The sequence below is a fragment of the Stegastes partitus genome, unplaced genomic scaffold, assembly GCF_000690725.1.
Source record: "Stegastes partitus isolate 25-593 unplaced genomic scaffold, Stegastes_partitus-1.0.2 Scaffold96, whole genome shotgun sequence".
Classification (NCBI taxonomy): domain Eukaryota; kingdom Metazoa; phylum Chordata; class Actinopteri; family Pomacentridae; genus Stegastes; species Stegastes partitus.
Window position 1 is genome coordinate 715,443 of NW_007577827.1, and position 26,476 is coordinate 741,918.

At 41.4% G+C, this 26,476-nt stretch overlaps 1 protein-coding gene across 6 annotated transcripts in view; it reads left to right on the forward strand.

Moving 5' to 3' along the window:
* LOC103354097 (neurobeachin) overlaps nt 1-26,476 on the forward strand; it is a 93,050-nt gene that overhangs the window by 3,483 nt on the left and 63,091 nt on the right. For all 6 annotated transcript variants that reach the window (XM_008277360.1, XM_008277363.1, XM_008277361.1 and 3 more), the window contains exon 2: nt 24,996-25,227. In XM_008277360.1, the coding sequence (XP_008275582.1) occupies nt 24,996-25,227 (232 nt within the window). The remainder of the gene's footprint in view (nt 1-24,995; nt 25,228-26,476) is intronic.

The following is a 26,476-nucleotide window of genomic DNA, read 5'->3' on the forward strand; positions in this document are numbered from 1 at the left end:
CATTACACATGTCAGTCTGCAGGACAGGATGCTTTATGGTGTGGTGATGGGCCCCATTTACTGCTTGTGTCATCCCCTTAGGAGGCATTGCTTTCTTTTTCCTCACTGCACTGTTGGTTCTGTGGATTGAAACCTCAAATGTTTCCAGTGAATGTGCAGTTACTTCTACCTCAACCTCTGCTTATTTGTGCTGTGCTGTTGGTTACTGGGGGGGGAACCAGGTGAGGAGCAGTGTTTGCTGACAGAAGGAAAAGAGCTGACATGTGACTTGTCTGTCTGAACCCTACTGTCGTTTCTTATTCTTTCTTTGAAGAACTGAGACATATATTTCAAATGCATCTACAGGCAGTACTTGTCAGTCCCTTTGCCCAAGTACAGCACCAGCTGTGCTTATTTATAGGCAGCTTTATCTGGTTGTAATGCTTTTTTGGGATCAAAACGGTGAGTTTGTCTGGTGTAGAAAATGATAGGTGACGCACTCTTGGTCTTCATGCCTGCACATTGCCTTTTATTCCCTCGTGCATCATCCCCCTTGGTCAGATGTGATATCATCCGGCAGTGTCAATCTCCACTGGAGCCCCTTTAGTGGTCCCACCGAGTCTCTGTTAGCAAACGTCTCATTATCCTTGTCCACACACTCCACAATCACCAAGGTCACCTGATACGGAGTCCACTGCCAGCAGAGCCAGAGTCAGCACAACACATTGAGTCTGACACACACAGACCCAAAACACACACATCAGGTGTGCATATTTTGACATTGAACCATGAATAGACACACACTCGAACTGCTGATTTTTTTTTCTCTCCTCTTTTCTGAATGATACCAGAAAAAGTTCAAGTAAGATGAGGAAAAATGAGGGTAGCGTTAGAAAAGAGAGTGTTTCTGTGTTTTGTCATGTGTTCAGCATTGCTTGACAGACTGTCTGGAGTGCAGCGACGCTGGCATGCTGATTTCTACCTCGCAGATTTGTGAAGGAATAGGTCGCCCCGTTTTCAAAACGTATTATGTGGCATGCCATTTTGCCCTGAGGTGGTTTGAAACATCAGTACAGAACTCAGTTTAATTGAACTGTTCATCCAGCTTGCCCTGTGGCTGCAGACTTGGGGCAGAGGCTAACTATTTCCCTGAAGCACTGTAATCTGCATGCATGGCCATGCAGGCGAAAAGCAATGCGTCATCGTGCACTTGCACAGCCATGCAGATGAGCGTCTTAACAAACATCCCACTAATAGACTTAAATAGTCGAATAAATAATGTGTGGCCTTGTGAGCGTGGGTTGAAATGTACTTTGGCATAAACACAACAGATGGTTATTTGAAAATTTTCAGATTTACCAGATATCTGACATTGAATATAGTGTTATTTCCAAACAACTATTATTTTTTACAGTATTTTTATTGTAGCTATAGCACACAATTATAGGTTCTAAATGCAGTACTTTTAATTCAGTTCAGTGTTATTTATATAGCACTAATTCACTATGCTGCCTCCATGCACTTCACAGTCAGGTGAAGACCATGGAGCATTACATTGGAGAGAAAAACCCAGCAAATGTGGTAAACATTACAATGATAGTGCCGTTTGTTTGTCAGCGAGATTGCACAGAAACTAACTAGCTGAATTTCATGAACTTTGGTGGCGAGGTGGAGCATGTGCACAGGAGGACTTCATTAAATTTTGATCCAGACCACTTCATTTAAGATTGTGAGATAGGGCATTGCCCTCAGCGGAGGATGCACTCTCTGAGTGCCCTTCTAGTTTTCAAATCAGTGGTGATGGCAGCTTTGTAGTATTATAATTGTGGTGTTTCTGACACTTGGATGTAGGGTTGATCTTCTTAATCCTTTTTTCCCCATGTGAAAAATGCAAACAATGAATGTTTACACTTGTCAGATGTAAGGATTTTATTATTTCTTGTCATATATGACACTGGAATGCGTACATTAGTGTGAGGGACTTGTCAATAAAATCAGACTATAATAAATGTGAGATTTGAAGACATCATCTTGTGCTCTAAAAAATTGTAATCTTAATTTTTGATACTATTTTTTAATTTAATTTAATTTTTTTACAAATTTTAGAGACGTAAAGACAGTTAGCTTAATCGCAAAAATAATGTCCAGATAGCTTATGAAAATAGCAGTTAGTTGCAGTCTCCCTGGTTTTATTCACCTACTGTTACCTGTTTTATGTTTAAATGCTACATCCTACCCATTTTTACTTTGTGGATATAGATAGCATGTTAGAAGTACTTGTGTAATCTCCTTAAAATGACAAAAACAATGAATCAAACATTGTGCATCGCAATTTTAAAATGTCTTTTTTAAGATGAGGGTTAGTTTAATAAAAAACAGTCCAATAAAAATATGAATTCTACTGTTGCTTAAGAGAAACAGCTACAAATCTCCACAACTGAGGAGCTGCAACTTGAAAAAAAAGAATAAATATGAAAATAGTTGCTAGTTTTTTTTTTCTGTTAATCAGCTAACCAATTAATTGAATTATTGTTTCAACTCTGAAGTGTAAAATTAGTTATTTTTGAACTAATTTCTACGTTCATTTTTGTAAAGAAGAGCTGCAGACATTCTGCTTCGGCTAATCCTGCAGCAAAGAGAAGACAAGTCAGAGACGTTATCAGGACAAACCACCTAAAGAATTCTGAAAAGAAATCTATTGATGAATTCCACACCGTTAAAGATGGCAGTTGTATGACACATGTTCAACTCTTCACCATAAAAAGCTAATTATTTACTTTATAAGAGCCGAACCAGGAAACATGCTGTCTTGATACTGTGAGCATGTGCAGATGAACAGTGACTTTATGGTAAATAAGAATTTTCTGATCCATAATGCGAATTAGCATGGCAGTTGTTAAGAGCCATGTATGTTGATTGTGTCACGTCAGAGATGCTGGTCACGTCACAGCACCAGGGATTGAGCTGTAAATGAAGCTGGTATCATGAAACCTTGCTCAAATACAGTCGGTGCATAGATTATGAGGAAAAAATCATTTATTTATAGTGTTATTTTGGGGGGAAATTTTTAGAAAACTAGTGTTTTTTTTATTAGATTTGAGTGTTGATTCTTTAGACGGCATTGCACTGTATTATTGCTCTCTCCCCATTCATTTACTCTAGTTAACCCAAAATAACTGCACTGGGGGAGTTACCAAAATGGTTGCTGAGCGGTGAGGCCGGCCTGCAAGGACTTTCAAAACGTGTCTGGAGAAATCCTGAAATTTCAACACAAAAGTGTCCCAGAAGGAGGATGCACATTTTGTTTCTTCACCAAGTGTTTTGCGGTCTTCTGCCAGATGATATTTGGGGGTTATTTTTGGGAAAAGATTAGCCGCTGTAATGCTGCAGAGGAGCTTAGTCAGTTTGTGCCTGGGGTCCACTGCCAGTGAGCAACGTTGGCTAACGGTGACAACAGTGCCGGTCCTGACCCGAGGGAGAAAACTAAATGTTTTTACATGCGGTGACCTGCCGCTTTAACTGCATGAACACACACACGCACACACACACACACACTCTGTTCCTGTTTGTCCCTCTCTGTCTCTCACACACACACACACACACTTACGTGGGTGTGTGCATGTACGACGAGCCGGAGGACGGAGGGTGTGGCTTCTGCTGCAAGGTCATGAGTGACTTTGCGATCTATCACACAGCTGGGTTGTCCTGACCCCTGCGTGAGCCACAGAGAGCGTGAAAGACGGGAGGAAGGAGATGATGTGAGAAGGATGCTCTCTGCTTCTAGAGAGAGCGACGAAGGGAGAAAGGTGGTGAACTAAAGATAACGAAATGATGAGAAGCACTCAGAGAGTTTCAGAGGGGAATATTGAAAAGTCTGTGATTGTCCTTCAGGTGTTCTTTTCTTCCTGAGTGTAACACCGGTCCGGCTGTATGGTGTTCCGTCGGGGTCTGATGAATTCCAGCCCCCCTGTGGTGCCTCATCACACCGTGGGTATCACAGCTCTCCCCTCTCCTCTGCACGCAGTGATACAGCAGTGAAATACAGTAGGAGTCCCGAGTGCACGGCGGAGTTTGCACAGTCTCTGTACAAAGCACAAATCCTGTTAGACATACCTTGACATTTGGAGTTTTAATTGGCCATTTTTCTTCATCACTCACATGTCGCTCTGTAGGATTAGCTTGTTAGCATGGTTAGCTCTGTGGAAGCAAGGTCGGCAGTTGCAGCTTCCGATCTTCCGAGGCGTGCTGGACAAATTCGGAAAACCTTTCCGCAGTCTGACAAATATCTGGGGAAAGAAGATACCCAATTAAAAATATAAACGTCAAATTGTCCCGTAAACCACAAACCCTTTCACTCCCAAATCCTCTTACTGGGATCTGCTTCCAAGCCAAATGAATCTTTTTAAGTTGTAATGCTGATTCCTCCTGGCTTCATTATCATTTCAGTTTCAGTCTTTTTGACTTGATAACACGATTTGTGTCAGACTCTCACCGGCCTGATTTGTATGCGTGCGTATGAGGCATCCGGGCTAAACCGTTCACCTCACCACGTCTTAGAGCACCTCAATCCCACTTCACTTTCGCTAAATTCCTCCTCATCCTTTGTTAGCTGCTATTTCCAGACGCCTGGATTTTTCCCAGGATAAGCCATGTAAGATTTTGGGGGTGAGGGCACCTTCTGGGAATCGGAGGAACACGGAAAAAAATTGTCCCATCCTTGCTTAACGACACGTTTTGTTAGCTTCCTGTCGCTTCCTCCATCTCTCCATTCTTTATCTTCTCTAAGCACATCCATCCTCCTAACCCCTCAGTGTAATCTGGTCCCTCGCTCCCTGACTCTGGCTGGGTGAAGCGGCTGGTGGATGAATGTGGATGATCCCTATTGTGTGGAGGTAATGGAGCTGTCTGCGCTGCCATCCCTCTCTGGTTCCTACTCCCCGCACATACTTTCTCCTTCTACTCATCTTTTCCTCATTTTGAGCTAAGAAAGTCTGGTGGGAGACAATTTGCTGTTAACCATATGTCTGCCATCACGTCTTACTGTAGCTATAGGCTTTTGTCAGTGTGGAGGTAGGAAGTGGGAGAGGAGGACAGGGGGGAGATGACATAAGGATCTTAGGCCCAGCTGCTGCTTTCACCAAAAGAGAAAGTGACAGAAATGAATTGCGAGTAGTGCAATAGCTGCAGTGACTTCCTGAAGCTTTAAATCGGCTATTTTGTGTTGTTTTTTTGACCTCTTTGAAACACAATGAATCTTTTGTAATAGTGCTGAAAAAATCCAGCTGGTGCACAAATTGTCTATGATAAAATAAATTGCACTTAAATGCTACAGGAGTCAAAATTATGAAGCACACATGAATTTGACAAGGACGGCAATTCCTCATCATCACCTTCTGCTCTGTGGTAGAATTTAATTACCGTTAAATCCAACATTGACATTCTCTTTGCTTTGTATAATATAAGCTTTAAGGCTTTTACCATCAATCTTAATTATTTTCAGACTGAAGTTGTAATAATCACATTCACTCGTTTAAGTATTATTGATTTTAGGTAAGTGCAGCGATATTTTAATGTGAAAAGGTTAGGTTAAATTCAGTTGAATTTTTAATTTAACCTTTTTTTGTAACCAGGCAAGTAATTAAGAAAAAATTCTTATTGACAATGGCGGCCTTCCACTACTTCACAGGGCCCGAGGCGGTGAGGGCTGATGAGAATATAGTTGGAGGAAGACGGTTATTCTCCATGTGGGGTTCAAATAGTTGTCAGTGTAGTCATTAAACTCTGACGCTGGAGAAATTATAAATGCCGGAGCTTGACATTTTACATGCAGGTAATTTTCACCTTGTAATATGAATGTCTTTTGTTGAGTTTCCTCAGGGATTTTACATCCAAAATGAATAATTCTGAGATTGCTCTTTGAAATAAAAACTTGAAATACGGAGTCAAAATTTACTGCATAGAAAGTCTAAAGAAACAAAATGAAAATGTTGCGTGAACCCTAAGAAATTGTTTTGCTTTGTCCAACAGTGAACGTTGAAAAATGCTCAATTATATAATGATGGAAGCCAAAGACAAACAAGCACGTTTGTAAAGCTATAACTGGCTGTTGTTATTTTTTATTCAGCAACCAAAATGATGAATTTGTTATGAAAGTATTATTTGATGAATCTATTTTCTGTTATTTTTCGCAAACCTAGTAAATAATTCATTTGTGCACTTTCATGTAAGGGCCACGAGAAGCTTGTGTTCTTGATCGTTCTTGTTCTCTTTTTCTGTGCTCCAACACTATTGTGTCTGGCTGGTTCATGCTATTGTGTCTGCCTTTTGTGGGTTTCTGTTTTTTTTTTTTTTCCCCCCCAAAAAATGTGTGCATTGTCTGTGTGTGCAAGGGAGGGGGGTGGAAGGTGGGGGCCATATGGGTATAATTTCTATGGCGTCTTCATACACAGCATTTGGATCAGAATCCACTGCTGAGACTCAGTTGTTGCTTTGTATGCATCTGTTTGTGTGCATGTGCGCGTGTTTTTTGTCTGGCACCCCTACAATGCGGTAATCTCCAAATTATAACAAGCTGCTTTGTTTGAATTACCTGGTGTTTGTGCGCTGGTGAGTGTGTGCCCCCAACATCCCAGAGAGTTGATAAATGAGTGTTCCTACAAACCTTTGCTTTAGTCTCCTACACCTTCATCTGCACATTTTTTTTTTTCTCCGGCAACACACACAAACACACACATGCACACAAAAAATACACACAGTGCTCTCTTCCTTCTTGTAGCTCACATCATTGCCTGGCAGGGGTGATTTTATATTCATGCTGGCCTACTTCGCCTCGCTCCCTTGGCTCTACACACACACACACACACACACACACACACACATGCGCGCGCACTACACATCTGCTTTACTGGAAGTATAGCTAACTCTGTAGCTATTCATCATGCTGCATACTGCAGTGGCCGAAGGTTGAGTATAACTTTGTAGCGTGTGTGTGTGTGTTTGTATGTGTGTAACTTTCGTATTCCACATTAGACATGTAGCATCTCCCTGCTATGCTCATACACGCCCTGCAGCCTGCAAAACAGTGTCAGTAGTTGCAACAAGCTATTTAACACCACATTAGACCGGTTAGTAGATGGCCAGTCGGTCTCAAAACCGAAACATTTTCTTTTTCTGTTTCTGTTTCTTCCATCTGCACTCGGCGAACAATCTATCAGGACGGCATGTTCCCCCCTCCATGAAATAGACATTAACTAGTGACTGCAGAGAGAGCTGCAATCCCTAAAGGATTTCATCTAATAAATCCACTTCAGTAATGGCAAAGAGCTGTAGATGAAGGGGAGGGTTAAACAAGGATTTTTTTTTTTTTTGGCTTTCAGAATGGAATTTTTCATAAGACAGCACAGCTTGATAAGAAAAAGGCCTCGGTAATGATGTGTAGACTCCAAAGAGAACTAGTTAAACAGCTCAGACAGTGACACAATATGCTTCTTTATTGTGCTCTATTTCTGTGGAAGTGATGCATTCTGGCTAAAACACTGCTGCAGCACTGATTTTAGCAATAAGGTTAGATCTGTGTGCTCTATTTCATATCAGCAAGGGAAATAAGAATGGTATCATAATCTACTGTCGAGTACTGAGTCTTTATTTGACAATAACGTTCTGTTTGAGGGCTGGATGTCCGTCAGTAGTGTTGACGACTGATATGAGAGTGTTTTGTGCTGATGTTTGAATGCATGACAAATTTAATGTAGTCTGTTGGAAAAATATTTTCACACAATTCTAAGATCCTACGTTGTTTAACAGTTCTAAAAGTCCAGTGACTGCTGGTTGGCGTGTGCCTTGAACTTTTAAAAACACTGCTTTAGTTAAGACTTTGCTGCACCTTTGTTTCTTGATACGTTAAAAAAGAAAGGCAAAAAACGGTGGAAATCCACTAAACTGATGACAGCAATGTGTGTGGCATAATGATTAAACCAATAAATCACTTAATCATGTAAAAGAAAAGTGTTGTGCTTTTGAAAAAAACAGCTTTTGAAAAGCAGCCACCAAAATACGCTATTCTAGAAATACAGAGATTGTGCTAATCGAGTGAATAAATATAGCACAGAATAAAATCACACTTGCAAGTTCACTGGGAAAATCAGTACGAACAGTTGTTGAAGGTCAGGACACAGGACTGAACAATTGTTTTTGAATTTAAATTGCTCTTTGAGACAGCGCATTTAGCAAATTTAAAAGTCTGCATTTTTTGGATATACATTATGCAGTATGTCTGACCCAGGGGTTAAAATGTGAGTGATTTTCAAATTAATGCCATTTCCTTGTGTGACACTTGATAGTATCTAATGTGGTCATGCTCTATCATGCTATAAATCTATTGCACACTGAATATTAAACTTAAACCTGACTTTTAAAAGAACTATATTGCAAGTCCAATCACAATGTCTGTCAGAAAAAAATACTAATTATATATTTTCGCCAAATCATTCAGCCCTATCAGGACTGCAGCAAATAGGGAATGCAATAATATAATAGTGTGGAATGATATTGGACGAAGACACCAAAACATGAACAGTTTTGTTCTGGTTTTAAAGGTCCACGGATACTAGTTTAATGTCTGAACAAGACTGAGTATACAGCAACAGTAGGGCGTTCTGTGAGTGCTAATGTCAGAATGCTAACATGCCCACAATGGCAGAAGTGATACACTGATTTTTAACAGGGCCTATCTTAGCTTAGCACGTTAACATGCTAACATTTGCTAATTAGCACTAAATGCAAAGACAGTTGATCACCGGATTAGTATTTGGTCATAAATTGAAATAATGGACCCCTTCTGGCAATAAGAGTAATTACACAAACACCATTGATGTGTGCTTATGATGCATTCCTTGCTGTTGGTCGCTTTCTTTTGAAGACCCAGTTTTTATGTGGAGTCCATACTCCTAGTTCCTGTATTGTACCCCATCCGTGTCAGTGCAGTTGTTTTCCTCTTTAGCGCCAAGAAATCACTGCAGATTCACATAAAATGCATCGCTACCAACCAAAGAAACAAGACCTGTAACTCCACTATACTGCGAAATACAGAACGGGCTTAATCATTGATAGGCTTAATCAGCATTGTCTGAGCTCATTTGGCCAAAGCTCGAATGTAGTTAATGTTCATTTAAAAGTAAAATTCTGCACTTTAACATTAAGTGGTCTCCACGGGTATTATAGTTTATCCTGAAAGGGGATATTGGATGTTGAAATAACAGGTTTATGTCTGTATTCATGTACGTTGTAGGTGATTGTGAGAATTTTAAGCTGGACAACATATAGCTCTGATCCATCCTAAGAAGTTTTCTTTTCTGGCATCAGTAGCACAACTGAGATTGATATCTTAAAGCACCTTGCCAGGAGTTCGCCTTCCCCCTCCTGCTTCGCACCCTGGAGGAGAGAGGTGAAGGAAGAGGTTTTGAATCCAGTACTAGGCAGCGATGGTGACTCACCCTGCAGACTCCTCTCCACCTCACCCACCCACATCCTCCCCCAGCACTGCTCCCCTCCCTTCTTTGACCCTCGCCCTGCCTCCACCACTCTCGGGCTCTGACTCCAGGAAAACTATTAGGTTGGAATACAGAATGTAAATGCAGAGAAGCACGCAACTATAATCAAGCTAATGTATGGATCCGAAAGAGTTTTAGTCTGAGTGTGTTTGCTCATGTCACCGCTGGGGTCACAAATGGAAATTAGAGTTTATTTAGTTATACAAACAACTAAATGGGTATTCGACTAATTTGGCATTGCTGTTATGGATCATGCACACATTGATTTCTGTGTGTGTGTATATACATATGTATATTGTTTTAACTTATGATATTATTGTGTTCTTTGCCTAAGGGACCGAAGCTACACAGGAATGTTTACCACAAAAGCAAATATATATGATTTCTGAACTGCCTGCTTTTGATTTTTAGCATTGACTCACTCATCCTCCTCCCCTGTCCACACTGTTATTTCTACTCTGGACATTATTCTAGACTTTGCAAGTTTTTTTCTTTTTCTTTTTTTAAATCTTAATCTTTCAATCCTTTTGAAATCACATGTTTATTTTCTTTTCCAAATGTCTGGCCCTCTCAAAGAAGAGAGTCTGAGCTCTCAAGGCTGCAAGTGCATGCTGGCAATGCGCTGTGATATTTGAGAATGGATTTTGTGCTGATATGACCTTTTGATAGGAAATTGTTTTTTGTGAGCGAATCTGACATTTGACATCATCATCCGGGGAGCCTGGATTTCTTTGTAAGGCACTATCTTGATAGCATTCCACACTTAAACTTCATGCGTGAGTGCGTGTCATTATGTAATGCTCTTGTTGTAATTTAATATTATTTCAACGCGGTTAGATTGGAACTGGAGTTGGATATGAGCCACTGACACCAACTACACTGAGCCATTTAACATCACCAGCACTGTTACTAATTAAAGATTAAATCTCTAGTAATCATTTTTTAAATCTACCTTATGCATAATAGATGGCTGTTGTTGTTCATTGTTGTTCATTCAGAGTTTCAGTTTAAATCTTAAAAATCTTATTTAGGTTATTCATATCCATTAGCTATCCATTAGTATCCATGGAAATACCCTCCAGTAAGATGGCACTGTTTCGAAATTATTCCATCGAAATGGAATCTATGACATAAAGTATTAATGTATTATATCCCCCAAAGACATGCAAATAAGTTCCCAGTGTAAGACAGAATTAAATAAGCTTTATGTAAAATTTTTTGCCAAAACACGCAAGACATTGGAATTGCAACTGATCACCACAAATGCAAGCTTCAAATGGTCCCCTTTCAAGGTTTAACTTCCAAAGCACAAGCTCCTGACAACCACTGCACTGTTACTGCTGTGTCTGCTGTACTTCAAACAGCACCGGCTTCAAACAGTGTGTCTTCGCCACTGTCCAGTGTGGAGGACAAGTCTGAAGTAAAGCTGATGTAGTGACAGGCCTGTAGCACAGAAACACCTTGATGGAGAAGCAGTTGAAGTTGGTGCTGATTCTCTGGACCAAACCTCTTGTTGAAAATGTATTGTTTCTGGTGTTAAAAATAATAAATTGCATGTTACGTCTGGCTTCAGAGTTTCTAGGCGTCTCTTCTGCTCAGAGTTACACTCAGTGATTGTGTCGCTTGGCTTCTGATTTTCTTGCTTGTGCACGCTGTGTGTGGTCTTTTTGGTACAAAAAAAACCCACAAAGTACGTTTTGCTCGGTGTGTGCGTGCGTGTGCATTTGTGTGTCACTCCTGACCCTGTCTTATGATGATGGATTACTGAGACTCATTGGTGCTGCTTGCCGCCTCTCTTATCCTCCATCAACTGTGGCTCAATGGAACAGTGCTCTCCATTGTTTTGCGGATGGCCAACGCACGCACGGACTCGTGCACGTGTGAGAGCTGACACACATGCGCGCACGCATGCTATCTGCTGCGGCACACACACTCAGCCAAACCAAACAAACAGATTAGTGATCCTGAATTGCCACCAGCTTGGCCTGAGTCAGGTCTGCAGGGCTTATCTGCTGACCTTTGAACTAAACATCAGCTAGTCCACACCTGCCTCATCTCACAGTCACACAGACACTCAGATACATTTAGTAGGAAGATAGTAGGCACTCGTATCTGGATGTGAAAAAAACTGTCAACACAATAAAACCTATGATGCACCAGGCAGTTAATATACAACAGTTCTGTTGCTCAGATCAATTATTCCATGTCGAGGCGCAGTAAAAATAATGAGTTCATTGGACTTGCAGCTCTCAGGTGCTCTCTCTTGTCTCTATTTTCATCTCTGACAAGCCCAGTGAGGTGATAGCAACACACAGGATGCCCTGTAGGACTCAGCTTCTTTGAAATGAGCACATTTGAAATAAAAAAAATCAGGAGACAAGGTGTGAAGCCCTTGTTAAAGTACAAAATGTAAGCCTTGAGTCCTTCCTTTCACGGCTCCCGTGACATAACACACAAGGATGTCTTTGTTGCTTCGCGTCTTGAGGAAAAAACTGAAAAGAGTGAAAGTGAGTTACCTTTGGTACTCGACAGTCGGCTTTTTCCATGTAGGAGAGGGCAAAAATCTGAGAGACAACACCTGAACACCTGCCTCCTACACCTCACCATTTAACTTGTGCCTTCTTTCTGCTCTCTGTGTCTAGTAGAATCCAGCAGCATGTCTCATTTGTTTCATGCTGTCCTTCCAATGCTGAGCTCTCAATTACCCCCCTCTCCTTGATGCTACTTTTCTCTCTGCCTCTTAGTTTTTCTCTTTGCTCTTTCTTCTTTTTTTTCTCTCTCTCTCTCAGAGCCTCACCACTTTAGATGTTTTCTCTCTCTCTCTTGCTCTCCTCGAGACCTTTTCGTTCCCTGTTGAGAGAAGGCCTTTTTAACGATAAGTCTGAAGGACTCGAGCCATAAATCATAATGGTTCCTGTTCTGGTAAGGCCCAGGCATTTCCCCGAAGGAGGGTAGGTGTTCCTTTGCAACCTGAGGTTTTAGACGTTCTTAAATGCGTGTAAGGCTCTGAAGAAGACAGATCTGTGCTCATCCAGTGATTTGTGCATTTAGTTCAAAGTGTTAAATTAGAAAGGATCAACATTTTATTGCTATAATTCATAGCAAGTGGTAATTCTGGAATATTGTAGGGGTCTTTACTCTCCAGAAAGTAAAAAGCTAGCTGTGGAATTGCAAGAAGATGCTCCTTTGATCATTTGACTTTCTGCATATTTTAGCATTTATGTTGTCTGATTAGCTGTGGTGGCTATCAATGCTAATGCTAACTTGTTTTGATAATATCAGTGCCTTTTCTTCTGTTCAGTCCCCCGTATTCCTCCCTGCTGTCTAGGACCCAGCTAACACTACATGAAAGTGGATCGGCTGGAAAAAAAAAAAAAAAACCCCAACTGAATAGGCAATAGCTTGAATTGTGTTGCATAAAAAAAGAAAAATGTAAATTTATTCATGAGAAAGTGCAGTGGATTATTATTTTAGCTGAGAGGCATGATTCTATGCAGTGGTTCAATACTGTCGGTCTCAAGCACACACGTTCAGTCACTAAATGTATATGACAAATTGTCTGATGCAGGGAAAATACATATAATTTAAACTGAAATATCCATATCCTTTTTATCCGTGGTTGAAGAATGGCACTAAAATGACTTTGAATGGCAGAAATGTCCAAATACAGAATTCCACTGAAATCTAATCAATTCTTCTTTGGCTTACAGCCTGTCAGTTCTTCAGATTTAATGGAAATTAATAGAAGAAGAAAAAAACAACTTTCAATATTCCACTGACAGACAAACAGCCAAAAGGCAAAAACAAACCAGCTTGGTGGAGATGGAAATTTTTTAAGTGCATTGCCAAACTTTTTCTCAACTGCGGTATTTTCTACCATAATATAATCACCATAGAATATAGATTGCCATGCAGATGCTCTAATGCTGTTTGGAAATTGTGAAAGCTACAATATGTGTAATAATGTGTGTGAGAGTATCACGTGGTGTTCAGTAAGACAAAAAGGGAAAAATGTTTTTTTGTTTGTTACCCAATAGCATGTGACAAGGCTTATTGCTAGATCCGTTACTAAGCCTCTTTGGCCAATCAGGTGGCAGACATTTTAAACTGCAGTTGGATGAAGTCAGCTTTGTGATCACTTGGCTGCAGATCTCAGTTCCTGCAGTGTGTATGCACATGCATGTGTTTCTGACCTGGTTTTTTTAAAATGTTTTTTTCCCCTGAGAACACCGACCATTAAACAGTGTGGCTGTGTATTGCTGCTGCACCTTCAAACAGTGGGACTCTCGCAGCTTTGAATTCATGTCAGTCATATCTTGCAGTCACAGGCTTTTAGTCCTTGAAAAATATTGACTGTATTAATACGGCAATTAGTACAGTTGCAGCTTCAGCTGTTTGTCAATGAATTTTGCAGCCCCAGTGAAGGATTTCCAGCGTAGCCTCTCTCCAGTCAGTGTATCTGTCAGCAGAGAGACCAGGAGCTGTCCATTGTGCTGAAAAGAATCTGCTGTATTTGTCTGTCTTCTCTATTTATCTGCCTTTTCTTTCTGCTTCCCCCAGCGAACATTCACACCGTTACTGCATTTTCCTTTCTGCCCCGTTTGTGACGTCTGACCTCACTTTCATGCGGCCTTTCTTTCCCCCTCTTGATCTCTTTCTCTTTGCTGCTCTTTTTTTTTCTTCCTCTCTGCTGTTTTTAAAGCTCCTTTTCCTTCCACTCCAGTAAACAGACTTTTAAAAACTTAGATTTTTTTCTTTTCTTTTACGAGCTACTCATATGCAAATGAAATGGCACCTCATTATTATTGGATTATTTTTGGAAGATTCTCTGCAACCCTGCAGTTCTCTTCCTCTATCTCCAGTGTCTCCTCTTTTAGTGTTTACTCATGCTGTCATTCATGTGTACTGCTGCTGCGAGTGCGTATGAATGTGTTAGTGACGAACTCAGTGAGTGTGTCGGTGCGAATGACTAAGACCTACAAGACTTTTTTGCAATGAATTGTTTAAACGGCTTTTGCCCTTTGAATGCTGAGTGTGTGTGTGTTTTGACTGACTTTCTCGAGTGTGTGCGAGTGTCGGTGCGCGCTTGTCTGTATGTGTGTACAGTATGTTTTAAGCTTGCACTTGACAAGGTTTGAGTCAGATGTTGGAGGCGGGAAAAGGCACATTGAACTGGTCTGCGGCAAACTGGAGACTTTCTAGAGGCTTTCATGAAGACAGATCTCAGCAGGTACGATTGTCTCATCTTGCCTGCTCTCACTCTTCTTTTATCCCGTTCTCCCTCTTTGGTTCCTGGCAGTGTTAATAGAAACTGACAAACCAATACACGGGAACACTCAATGGCTTTGCTTTACTTTGATGTATGTACAGACGCACGTTTGTGGTTATTTTAGTGGAAAATGTGCCCAGGGTATAACTCTTGGCACGGAGAACACAAATGTCAGTGTTTTGACTCTAATGGAACTGTAGAGCGTACACATATTTGCTAAATTGGAGGTAGCAGTTGCTTGATTGGATTTTGTCACCTTCCCCGCACAGCGCCCTTGACAGGATCACACTAGCTTATTGGAAAAAAAAGCCTTCTTTGCCCATGGGCCATAATGTTTATGCATACATGACTTTTCCCATATGCCAAATTAGGCCCTGGAATGGTACAAGCACTGAATAGCTAATTTTACATTTGGTGCATTATGGCTCACACTTACTGTATGCATGTCCATGTAAAACATAAATATTAATTCCCTCTGTATATTTGCATTTTTTGCTATTTTAAAACCAAATTTGACCTTTGCTTACTAAGTAAAGCCACATGATAAGAAACAAACAGACGAATCACTTGGGGAAAACAAAATGTTACAAACCTTGATCCAAAAATACAGCGGATAAAGGCGCTAAACCAAACCTTTAGCCCAGCTTATTTTCTCTTGTTTTCTGTATTATTGGCCCTGTGATTGGATGGCTTATGTGTGAGGGAGAAGTGAGGGGGGATGAGGACAGTGTTGATGTCATAGAAAGAAGCATGGTTGCGGCACAGGGCTGCTGTACATGGCTGATGTATCGGCTTCTAATGAGCTGCCATCTGCACTCTACTGCTGGGAAAATGCAATGTGTGTATAAAAAATGCAACATGCATGTTTTGTGGCTTGTTCTTTTTCTCTGTTGGCAATTTTAACCTCTAGGTGATTTTTGTCTTCTGACTGTGGTTTATAAATGTCTAGTTTACCCCCCACTGTTGGGTAGGGGGAAGATGAAAGGGGGTGCTATACAGGCCCATTAGTCTCAGTCCAATCATTGAGAGTGGTTGGATGAAGATCTGTCAGTTTCCCGTGAGCCGTGATAGCTTTTTCTTACACATGTAATGCACCCTATAGCTGGGATGATACAGATAACCTAAAAAATGCTGTAGTTATTGTTTAGATTTCTTTTTCTTTTGGCACGGTCGTACCATGCTCGCACTAGTCTGACTTACTAGATGTAGACTGCGGGTATCAGTGAGCCATTTCCACCACAAAAGTCACACATTTGTCTCTTCCCCTTCCACTGTGTGTTGCCATTTTCAAAATTGCCTTCGCTACAGGACACAAGAGCAGCAATGTCTAAGCAACTAACCTATATGTGAAAATTGAGAGTTTTGCTGAAGATTTTATTTGTGCAATAAGGCAGACCCGTTCAGTTCTTTATCTGAGTTAGCAAATTAAATGACAGTACTCCCTTAACTGGTTGCAAATGTTCCACTAAAACAGTTCCGCAGCACCGTCACTGCATCCTGGGCTTAGCACTGCCAAAAACAACCGTTATTGGTTCAAAGAAATACAAACAAGCCTTCACAATTTTTTCCCCATTACAGCATTAGGTTCAGTCAGACCATTCACCGACATGAGAATATACTCACAGTAATAATACTCAAATAATGACATTTTGTTTACAATGTATACCACCATGTTAGTGTGCTAATTATCACTAAACACAACATATGACCAAGACTGATGATGGGAGTGTTCTGCAGGAACTGTTCAACAAATAGCAATTTTGACGTCATTATTGTGCTGCATTAGTTGTCAAGGGACCACTGATGTCATTATAGTTCATCTTCAGGGGAATATGATATCTGTGCCAAGGCAGTCCGTCCACTGCCTTTTAAAACTTACGTGTAAACTTTTCAACCTGCGATGGAGGAAAAATCCGAGCATCACCAAAGTCGGTAGGATTCAACCCAAGGTCTGTTAGCTGCTTAGTGATTTCAGCCTGCAGTTATAGACCTTTAGACCCGCTGCTGCAACGACTAATAATATCAAGAAGCATTGTTTATAATGCGTCATATAGATATGTGTACAAAACCGGTGTGCTGTGTAGTTTTGACAGGATTCCTTGTCTAAAGGGTTGCTTTTTGTCAGATTTTGCTAAGTCAAGTCCCTTTCATGTCTCTGAGGAGACTTAACTGCCTGAAGGGATCTATATCATTACTGTTTTGTACTGTGTCTCACAGACTCAAGACATGTGCCCATGTCATTTAATGTTACTGTTGTGATTGAAAATAGTTACCCAGGTCACAGAATGCTTGGTTTTTTTGCTGGCCTAAACCTTCCTTATATCCATCCCTCAGTGTGGATACATTTTGTTTTTTTTGCAGTGTCTGATGTGTGCGTTGAAGCTGTGTTTCTCTGCAGTGTACTTCCCATTCCTCTGTAAGTCTTTCTTTAAAGTCTGAAGCACAGGCGCTACACTTTCTGCATCACAGGTCTTAGATATTGCATACACTCAAGGCTGATAATGTTCATTTTGCTGACTCCTGCTCGTGTGTGTGTGTGTGTGTGTGTCTGCTGACTGTGTGTGATGTTGTTGCTCTGTGTAGGGTTTCATGAGCGGGGGCTGTTTCTTGTCCCATCCGCCATCTGTGCCCACACTGGTACAAAGGCCCATGGGAAATGCAGTCTACAGGGCTACCCCCCTCCTCCCTCTGTGTCTGGAGGCTACAGTCAGTCAACATGTCATTGTTGATTACAATCACAGAGGCAGAGACAGAAACACATGCACTGCCCTTTTCTATTTCAGCTCCTCATCCTGAACTTTTTTCTTTCCTGTTCCTCTGTAGCTTTCCTACTTTCGATCACACCAACATTCAGAGAGTTACCAACCGAGGGCATAAGCTATTCACATTTGGTTATTGTACATTTGGGAAATGATTACTTTTTAGATTATTCTATTCTTTAGTTATTAGAGATTGAAAACTATCCTATCGTAGCATATTCAATATACAGAGCTTCGAAACAAAGCCAAAAAAAAAAAAAAAAAAAGCCGTAAAAGGTGACATATCCACATTGCTAGGTTGTCTGATAAACTGCCCAAAGCATTATTGTCATCACCACAGGATACAGTAAAGCAGCATTTATTACCTGCCTATATGATTAACCTATTCAGGACTTTGGGGGTCTTTTGGACTCCAGGCCATGTGGTTTAGGTGACAAGTATAGTTTTTTTTCAGTATAAAAAGAGGGACATTTGTCATGCTTTTGGAATCAAAAATATGTCAACTCATCAGAAAATGTTTTTATCATAGTATGTCAGTAATGAATACCAACAAATATTTTGCACATATTCTTTCTTGGGGTTCAATGGACCCTGAAAGACCTTCTACGCATGAATGTAATGAATAAGGTTTATCAGTTAAAGAATTATTGTTGTTTAATTTTCTGTGAAACTAACATCCGTAAATCAAGTGCATCAGTTTTACAGAGACTCGCTGTAGAATTTTGTTTTTAAATTTTTGCTCCAAATATTCTTGTCAACCCATTTTTATTAAAGCCCCTGAGCTCACATATATTCCCAACCTAAAGCTATGAAAAAACAAGATTAGACTAAGTTTATCCTCTGAATATAAATCTGATCTGGTGATAAAATTAACCGCTGCTCTTATCAATGCAGTTTACCAAAAATGAGGTCATGCAGAAAACAGAATGTGGATTATTGAGTGTTTAGTGGCCAGTTTAGCCCTTGTGTAATCCATATCTTTGCAGAGATTTGCCATGGTCATCATTGGAGCACTAAACCCTCCACTGCACACTGTAAGGCTGCGGGCAATAAAATTGCTCTGCCGTCCTGATAAGAAAGCACAATAGCATTCAGCTGCTGTCTCGCCCTCATTTTCTTTCTCGCTCCACCTCTCCCGCTCGGTCTCCCAAACACACTCTTTCTCATCACTGTTTTCCCTTCTGTACAATCTGCTTCCTCTTGCCCCTTTCGCAGTTCACGCTGTTCATTCTCCTGTTTGTTTTTCTCTCTTTCATCTCCCTCTTTTGTTTCCCTTTTTTTTCCCCCCTTTTTCCTCACTCTTCTTCAATTTTGCTCTCCTGCGCTCCGTCGAGCCCTCTTGGCGAAGCGTTAAGTGTATAATCTGTGATCTCATGTCTAGATGGGCCTCTCGTCTCCTCTCACTCTGCGCACAAAGGAGCTGAATGGCCGCAACTCACTCAGGGGACACAAATGAGTAATGAGCCGCACACATGCACGCGCCAAACAAACACATGTACGTGGCTGAGCCTCTCCAGCGCACTCCCAGGGGCTTTGAAGTTGCATATTGATGATGCCAGTTCCAAAGGCTCAATTGAATGTGCAGAGGAGGTAGCTATTGACCGTCCACTCGCCTCTCTGACCTGTCATCTCTGATGGGCATAATGAGCAACAGGTGCCTCTTTTGCCAGGTTCGGCCTTGATAGTCATCGAATATTCAACAGTCAGTTGTAGTAATCATCCAGAGTAATCGCTTGTTTGATGTGCCATCACAGCGCTACACCACGGGCTGTGAGAGATTAAATCATTATCATTGTGATTAATGTATCCCCTTTCAGAATACACTTGGAATAGCGGTGTTTAAAATTAAAATAAATTAAAACCTGAATTTTTTAAATGAAAGACTTTGTGAACTAACTAAAAAGCAAACGATCCATTTATTAGATAAATGGATGCTCATTCATTTTTTTGCAATTTGACAGACTGGCATAAAAGACTTTAGCATATGGTAAATTTCTCAGCCAGGACGTAACAGATATTTCAGTGTCATGTCAAGACATTCTCACATGTCACAGCAGGAAAAGAACAAGTCTAAAAACTTGCTTTAATGATGGCTGAATTCCATGTAGCTGCTTCAGTTCAGGGTCCCGGTATTGTGCTCGCTGGCTCACGGTCATGACATACTGGGGCACTTGAACAGAGCAGAGACATCATGAATGAACACCTGCGTTTTTTTTTTAGTTTTTTTATATCGTGCCAAAATAAAATGAACAGACCTAAAGACCTGAATCAGACAGCGTTTTCCCTTCATATTTTATTTGTTTTATTCTCGTCCTAGATGACTCAGGATTGTCACGCTGGATTACACAAAACCTTAAAAGGAGGTTTCAATTTTTTATGTGACTGTCTTTTGTTTGAAAACTTTCACTTGATAGTGACAGTGTGGAGAGGCAGGAGGAAAGAGGGCATGTGAATGACATGAATCAGCAGTCCAAGCAATGAGAGATTTTAAATTGGAGACACATCGCTTGATAACACCTGCGCCCACAACGTGTTTACAGAACAATAGCACTTGCTAAAATAAGTTTGCATGGCTGTATGTTGTAGCACACACGAGGGAACTAAGTGTTCATCTCTGACTGTGAAATATTGTTCTTTTTGAGCTATACAGGACTACAGAGACTTTCTCAGCCAGAGAACTCAAGGTAGCAAAACCTCTGAGAATTGCAAGGTGGACAAAAGTGTCTGAAACCAAAGAAAGTGGTTTGCATCAAGTCTCCAATCAACAGTGGACATTGGTAACCACGATCTTTCTCTTACATTAACTGTGTAGTTTTAGTAGCCTGAAACCATGCAAACAGTATAATGGCTATAGCTGGAATTTTATGGCAACTATGATTTTAGTGATACTGTAAAAGGGGTTGCTTGTAGGGATGAACCTGTAGAAAATTACACCTGCTGGCCGCAGCTTATTGTTTTGGTTCACTCTGTGTTTTTGGCTGCAGCAAACATATTATTTGGTGAAAGGGGTCTAAAAGGCATCACCTGATCTGAGCACCAATGATGGACACAGTTAGCAACTAGCTGGTAAAAACACAACAGATAATGTAGCAGCTAAATATTCAGATATCCTTATGGTCCTTTAAAGCAGGTGGAGACCAAAAACAGAGCTAAAAGAGAATGAACATTGAGCTTGGGAAACATAAGCCCACATTAATGATGTTAAGATATTCAAATGTAGGATTGACCTTTTATATTTTGTCGTAGTAAAAAAGTGCAAATGTTACTAATAACTTTAATATTGGCTTCTTTCTATTCAAATAGTCTGTATGCTAGGACAATGTGACAACCAGCCCCCATAAGCACTAGCAGGACCCAGGCCATCGTTTATTTTATTTCTTAAACATGTGTTTTTGCTATTGCGACACATCCTCACTGGAAGAGGCCTATTACCCTTGCAGCAACTCCGTTTCAACTCGATGTTCCCGAGCAGTGTAGCCGGTGAGAAAGGGTCACATGGACACAGGGATTGTTTGTTTTACCGACCTCTTATGAGAGCTGGTTTTGGCTGGTCGAGGGGCCCGCTCATATAAGCTCTTTGTGGCATGAAGACGGTCCTGGCACACATACCCTCCTGCCCTCCTCAAACTCCCACCTCCCTGACACCGGCTGAGTGATGCCGAGCCGAGGCCAGATTTCTTCAGGGTCTGAATGAGCAGCACCGCAAAGCTGGTTGGGACGGAATTAGAAACAGGGAAGCCGGGAGAAAAAGGTAACACAGAAGTGTGCGGGTTACGGAGCTGTTGTTTTACATGAAAAATGAACTTTACATGAGCGGTGTCTGGCACACAGACTTCTCTCAAGGCCATAAAATCTCCTCAATACGAGGAGATTAGTCATCAGTGATAAGCCCAGTGGGAGACATTCATACATTTCAGACGGAATGTGTTTCAAGGTTAAACATAACATACTCTGTGCTCTAAGCATATAACATGCAGACTCATATTGTTGTGTACCAGATCCAGCCTGTAATATTTTGATGTCAAAACCCTGGAACATCAATTGTGGGAAATATGTTGTCATTTCCTTAGCAACTGGTTGACAACAGGCTGCTTGACTCAGCTGCTGGTTTCCTTGATGTGTGTGTGTGTGTGTGAGTGTGTGTGTGTGTGTGTGGGTGTGCATGAATGGAACATACAGAAACGAATTGTGCGCTTGGGGAGCAATCATTGTCATAATGCTGCCAAAGCAAATGTCTTGGACCCGTTGCCAAGAAGACCGTGAGGTCAGCGCCTCAGAGGAGAGAGGAGGGGTGGCAGTGCCAGGCCCCTTTATCCCGAGGCATGTGGCATAATGCGGGTCCCTGTGTATGTTTGTCCTTTAACCACCAGGGGATATGTCAGCACAGTAAAGGCCTCTTGTGCGTGCTCATTGATGTGATTACTCGTCCCCCTTTTGTGAACGCTTTTCCCATTACGGGTGGGAACCGACATTGTGGACTCGCAGAGTGGGGTGAAATGAGAGATTGAAGGTTACGAGTGTTTATGCAAAAGAATCATGTTCTCTCATAAAACTAATTAGCAATCTTTTGTCGGTGTGCACGATGGCGACGGTGATGGTGCTTGAGTGCGCTCGAGTGCGCTCAGGCTGTTTGTGATCAACCTTATTGCTATTTAAGCGGCACGTTTATTTATACATCAATTAAAAGCGCCGTTCGGGCAAATAATGGGCTCAAGCATCTTTCATTTTTATGGAAGCTGCATGAAATGGAGAACATATATTTGATGTGAGCATTTTCATACTGAAGAATATTTCCCCCCCCCCAAGACCCTTTCTGTCTCTTCCTGGCTTCTTTTACCCCCTGATGTTCGAGGTCCAGGCGGCTCTTGGCAGCATCATCCAGGTTTTAATCGCCTTTCCAGATGTTGCTGCTGGTTGAGAAGAGATAATAATTATCAAGACACTTTCTCCTTTTTCTCCCACCGTGTTTTCGGCACTCAAGCTCTTTTTTTTTTTTTTTTGCTGTATTGTTTGTCACGAGACTCAATTTGTTACAGTCGTTTGCATCACCCCTCTCATCTCGCTGTGATGTGTTGTACATGGGTGGCAAGTGTAAGCACAGAGAGATTATGCCTGTGCTGTACATGTGTAGGTAATGCCCTGGGGACGCATGCGATTCTGTGTTCAAGTCGCTGCGTATCCCCGAGCAAGTTTCTACAAAGACTAACTGCGCCGTCTTCGCACCCCTTTAAGCTTCTGTTGCGTGGTATATCGAACATCTTCAGTCTGACAGGTTGTGGGTAGGACGCAGTGGTCCCCAGCGAGCTCTGTAATTGGGAACCTCGGAGGAGAGGGGAAAATTCAATGTGGGATGAATTAATTCTTCCTCCCTTTATTCTATACCTCGTTCAGGGGTCCTCTCTAATCTGTGCTAATGTGTTCGGAGTGCACTGGATCAATTCACTTTGGTGAGACAGAGGGACAGAATGAGAGAGACGAATAGGAGGCAGCTGGTCGAACTGAGGAGAGGAAAGGGATGAGAAGCAGTAGATGAACATGGAAACTGTGAGATAAATGTTGTGTTAATGACAGAGGCCTGATCAGTCACAAGGTGATATTAGTGAAACATAAGGCGAGAAGGAAACTATGACGTACAAGGTCTAACCCTTAGTCTTAGAGGTCTGACTCCAAGTCTGCCGATGGGGCGCATCTCATGAAAGCTGGTGTTACTAATGACTGCTGCAGCTAATGTTCCATCCTATATCAATATTATATACGGCAGCATCATTGTTCTTTAAAGTGAGGCTGTAGTCATGTCTGCCAAAGCCTGAGTCATATTCTTTGTGGTTTACTGGCAAGTCAGCACTGTCTTTTCTGCACATTTGGGTTGTTGTTGTCATGTGCAACACAGATCTTAAGGAAGTGAACCAGAGATTTTGTGGTTATGTGGCATCCAATCTAACTATTCGGTGACTGAGTTGCTCCTATTCAGTTTTTCTAATGCTCAATTTGAAAATCCCTGTGAAAATAGGTGGATAACGCACTTTGTTGTTGAACAACAGCCCCAATTGTGGGATAACATACTTGAAGCCGACTGTAGCACAAGTAGAAAAGAATAATGAGGTCAGTGAGCTGATTCAGAAATGCCTAATTTGAAACAAAATTTGGCTAAGGTCAAGCCTGGCCACCAGGATGTGTTTAATTGTTAATGCATTCAACTTTTTCTTTTGTCAGTTGATGAATTTGCATTTCTTATTTCATGAGTTTCAGTTGGGAGTAAAGGGGGAAAAAAAAAAAAACTTCCCGCATGTAAAACAGTTTTTGCAATTACAACTACACACGCAACACAGTTTTGTAAAATGACAAAATGATCATCTCATTAAGATAAAAGTTAACCGAGAGTGCACAGACAGTAACTTTGAATTAATTCCCTGCCCTACTCGGAATAGTTTTTTTTCTTCTCCCATTTAAGCGTTGTTGAACTGAATGCAGAATAAATTATCGAAAATAAAGCCCCTGCGTGAAACGCCGTCGTTTTTGCTTTTCTTTTCATCTCGTGGTAGCACATACTGACTGTACTTGATTTATTTTTCATTCTCTCACTGTGCAAAGACCCAAGTTACGCAAGTCACAATGTTTATTTGGTGTCTTGCTAGTTCCTCATAATCTGTTGCGTGCTTTCTGTTTCATCAGATTTAATAACCTCAATGGGGCTCTCTTAGCTTGCTGGTTGCCATGGTTACCCCGTTTCCTGGATGGTGTAGTATGCTGAGGATGAACTGTGTGGGTATGCTTGTGTTCATGTGGTGCACGAGTGAAAGCCTGTGTGAAGCACAGTCATATGGGCTGCACAAGGCTGTACTTTCACTAGTAATTACAGTGCATCAGCCATTAGGAGACATTTGCACTCAATTTTAAAAGTATGGTATCCTCTGACTAATACCATCTGAGAGGGCCAGGACTGAAATGTGTGTTAATCAGTGTCTCTGTGTGAATCTGTGTGCGCTCGCCTGGTGTTGTCTGTGTCGGATGTAGTAGAAGGGGCCATTTTTATGCCTGCTGCTGTATTTTGAGAGTGATTGTAGTTCAGAGAGAAGAGTGCTGCTCGCCTCACATTAGAGAGAAAAGAGGAGATAGTGTGTGCGTGTTTGTGCGTGTGTCAGCCTAGATGGAAGGACATTTATTTGTTGCAGCATGTGTGGCCTCTGGCAGAAGAAATGCCTGCCTGACCACAATCAGCATCCATCAGAAGCCAAGCTTACCTCTCTTGCAGACAAAAGGTTAAATGCTTCACTAAATCACTCACTCTTTATGCTCTCTCTCTCTCTCTTTCCACTCCCCGCCACCTTCCCAATTCTTCCACCGTCCACCTCCACCTTTACCCTCGTTTCCTGCCCCTCAAAACCGTATTCCTCCTCCCCTTCCACGTCGTTGTCCTCCCTCTTCCTCACCCTCCTGCAGCTGGTGGGCGGCGAGTTCGACCTGGAGATGAACTTCATCATCCAGGAGGCGGAGAGCATCGGCTGCATGGTGGAGCTGCTGTCCCACTGCGAGGTGACGTGCCAGGCCGAGATCTGGAGCATGTTCACGGCCATACTCCGCAAGAGTGTACGCAACCTGCAGACCAGCACCGAGGTCGGCCTCATCCAGCAGGTGCTGCTCAAGATGAGCACCGTGGACGACATGATTGCAGGTGAGACATGGACACAGGGAGTGCACAGTGAGAGAAAAATAAGGAGGGTTCATACTGTATGGTGGTATTAACCCTCTGAACCCCAAGCAATTTCTGGATGTTTTTGCCCCGGTCACATTGCTACTCACTATGGCCCCAATTTTTTACCACAATATAAGGTCCTGCACCTGTAAGGAAACAGCAAAACCTTACAGACAGACGTAGAGACAACTCAGAAGTGTCTCATGTGAGGCACATGAAAGTATTGTTACCATAAATCATAACAAAAGACAAAGATGAAAGTTTGATTTATTTTAATATTTCTTTAATTATTTACATTGTCTTTGATTATTTCACAAAATTTGAAAAAACCTGGCTTTAAAATAAAAAACATTTTTTCCAAGAGCCCATATGTGCTACTAAAACTAGACACTTTACACTTTTTACTACTTACATTTGTTTCCAGCCCTTATTTCCTAGCTGTTCTGTAAACACAGCCTGCAGTTCAGCCTAGTTCAGCCAAGAAGTCCGTAAATTTTAGTTGCGTAACTGACTGCTGAGTCATTCCTGCCTCCATGGTTGCACTAACGATTTGGATGAAATGTCGTGATTTCAGGCTTTGATATTTTTTTTAAACTTTTGCTGATGGAACAGCATGCCACAGATGATAATTGCTATCCCAAAGTTGAACATCAGACATCTCTGAACATCTTCCCACTAAACTCGATACATGATGGTGGAATTGCTGCCTAGCTGTACGACAAACACACACACACACGCTGAGAGAAAGCGTTGTTGACCCTCATTTACCTGTACTTTCAGAAAAAATGTAAATAAATTTCTCCTATATTATTATATTGTAATAAATAAATGATCGAATCAAAATTAGATCTTTGATCACAGTTTGACCCCACCGCAAATGTTGAATTCATTGCCAGTTGGCAAAAAGTGCACAGAACTGTACAGAAACACAGACGCACTCACTTGTATAAACCCTGTACCATATGTTCACACTGTCTTTTATCATTAATTTACAATGTTAAGCGAGCACAGACGCAGGTGTTGTGAGGGTCTGTTGTTTAATCTAGATTTTCCTGCTTATCCTCAACATGCTCAGTCCAGGTAGTCAAGGATTTCCCCACAAATGTCTTTCAAAATCACATAAAGAACTTTTGGAAAATTGGAAAGCCATATAGAAAACACCATTTTTTTCAGACTGCATTCTGGCGTATTGGCAATGCTTTTTTTGGTTGCGCTCAATATTTTAGAT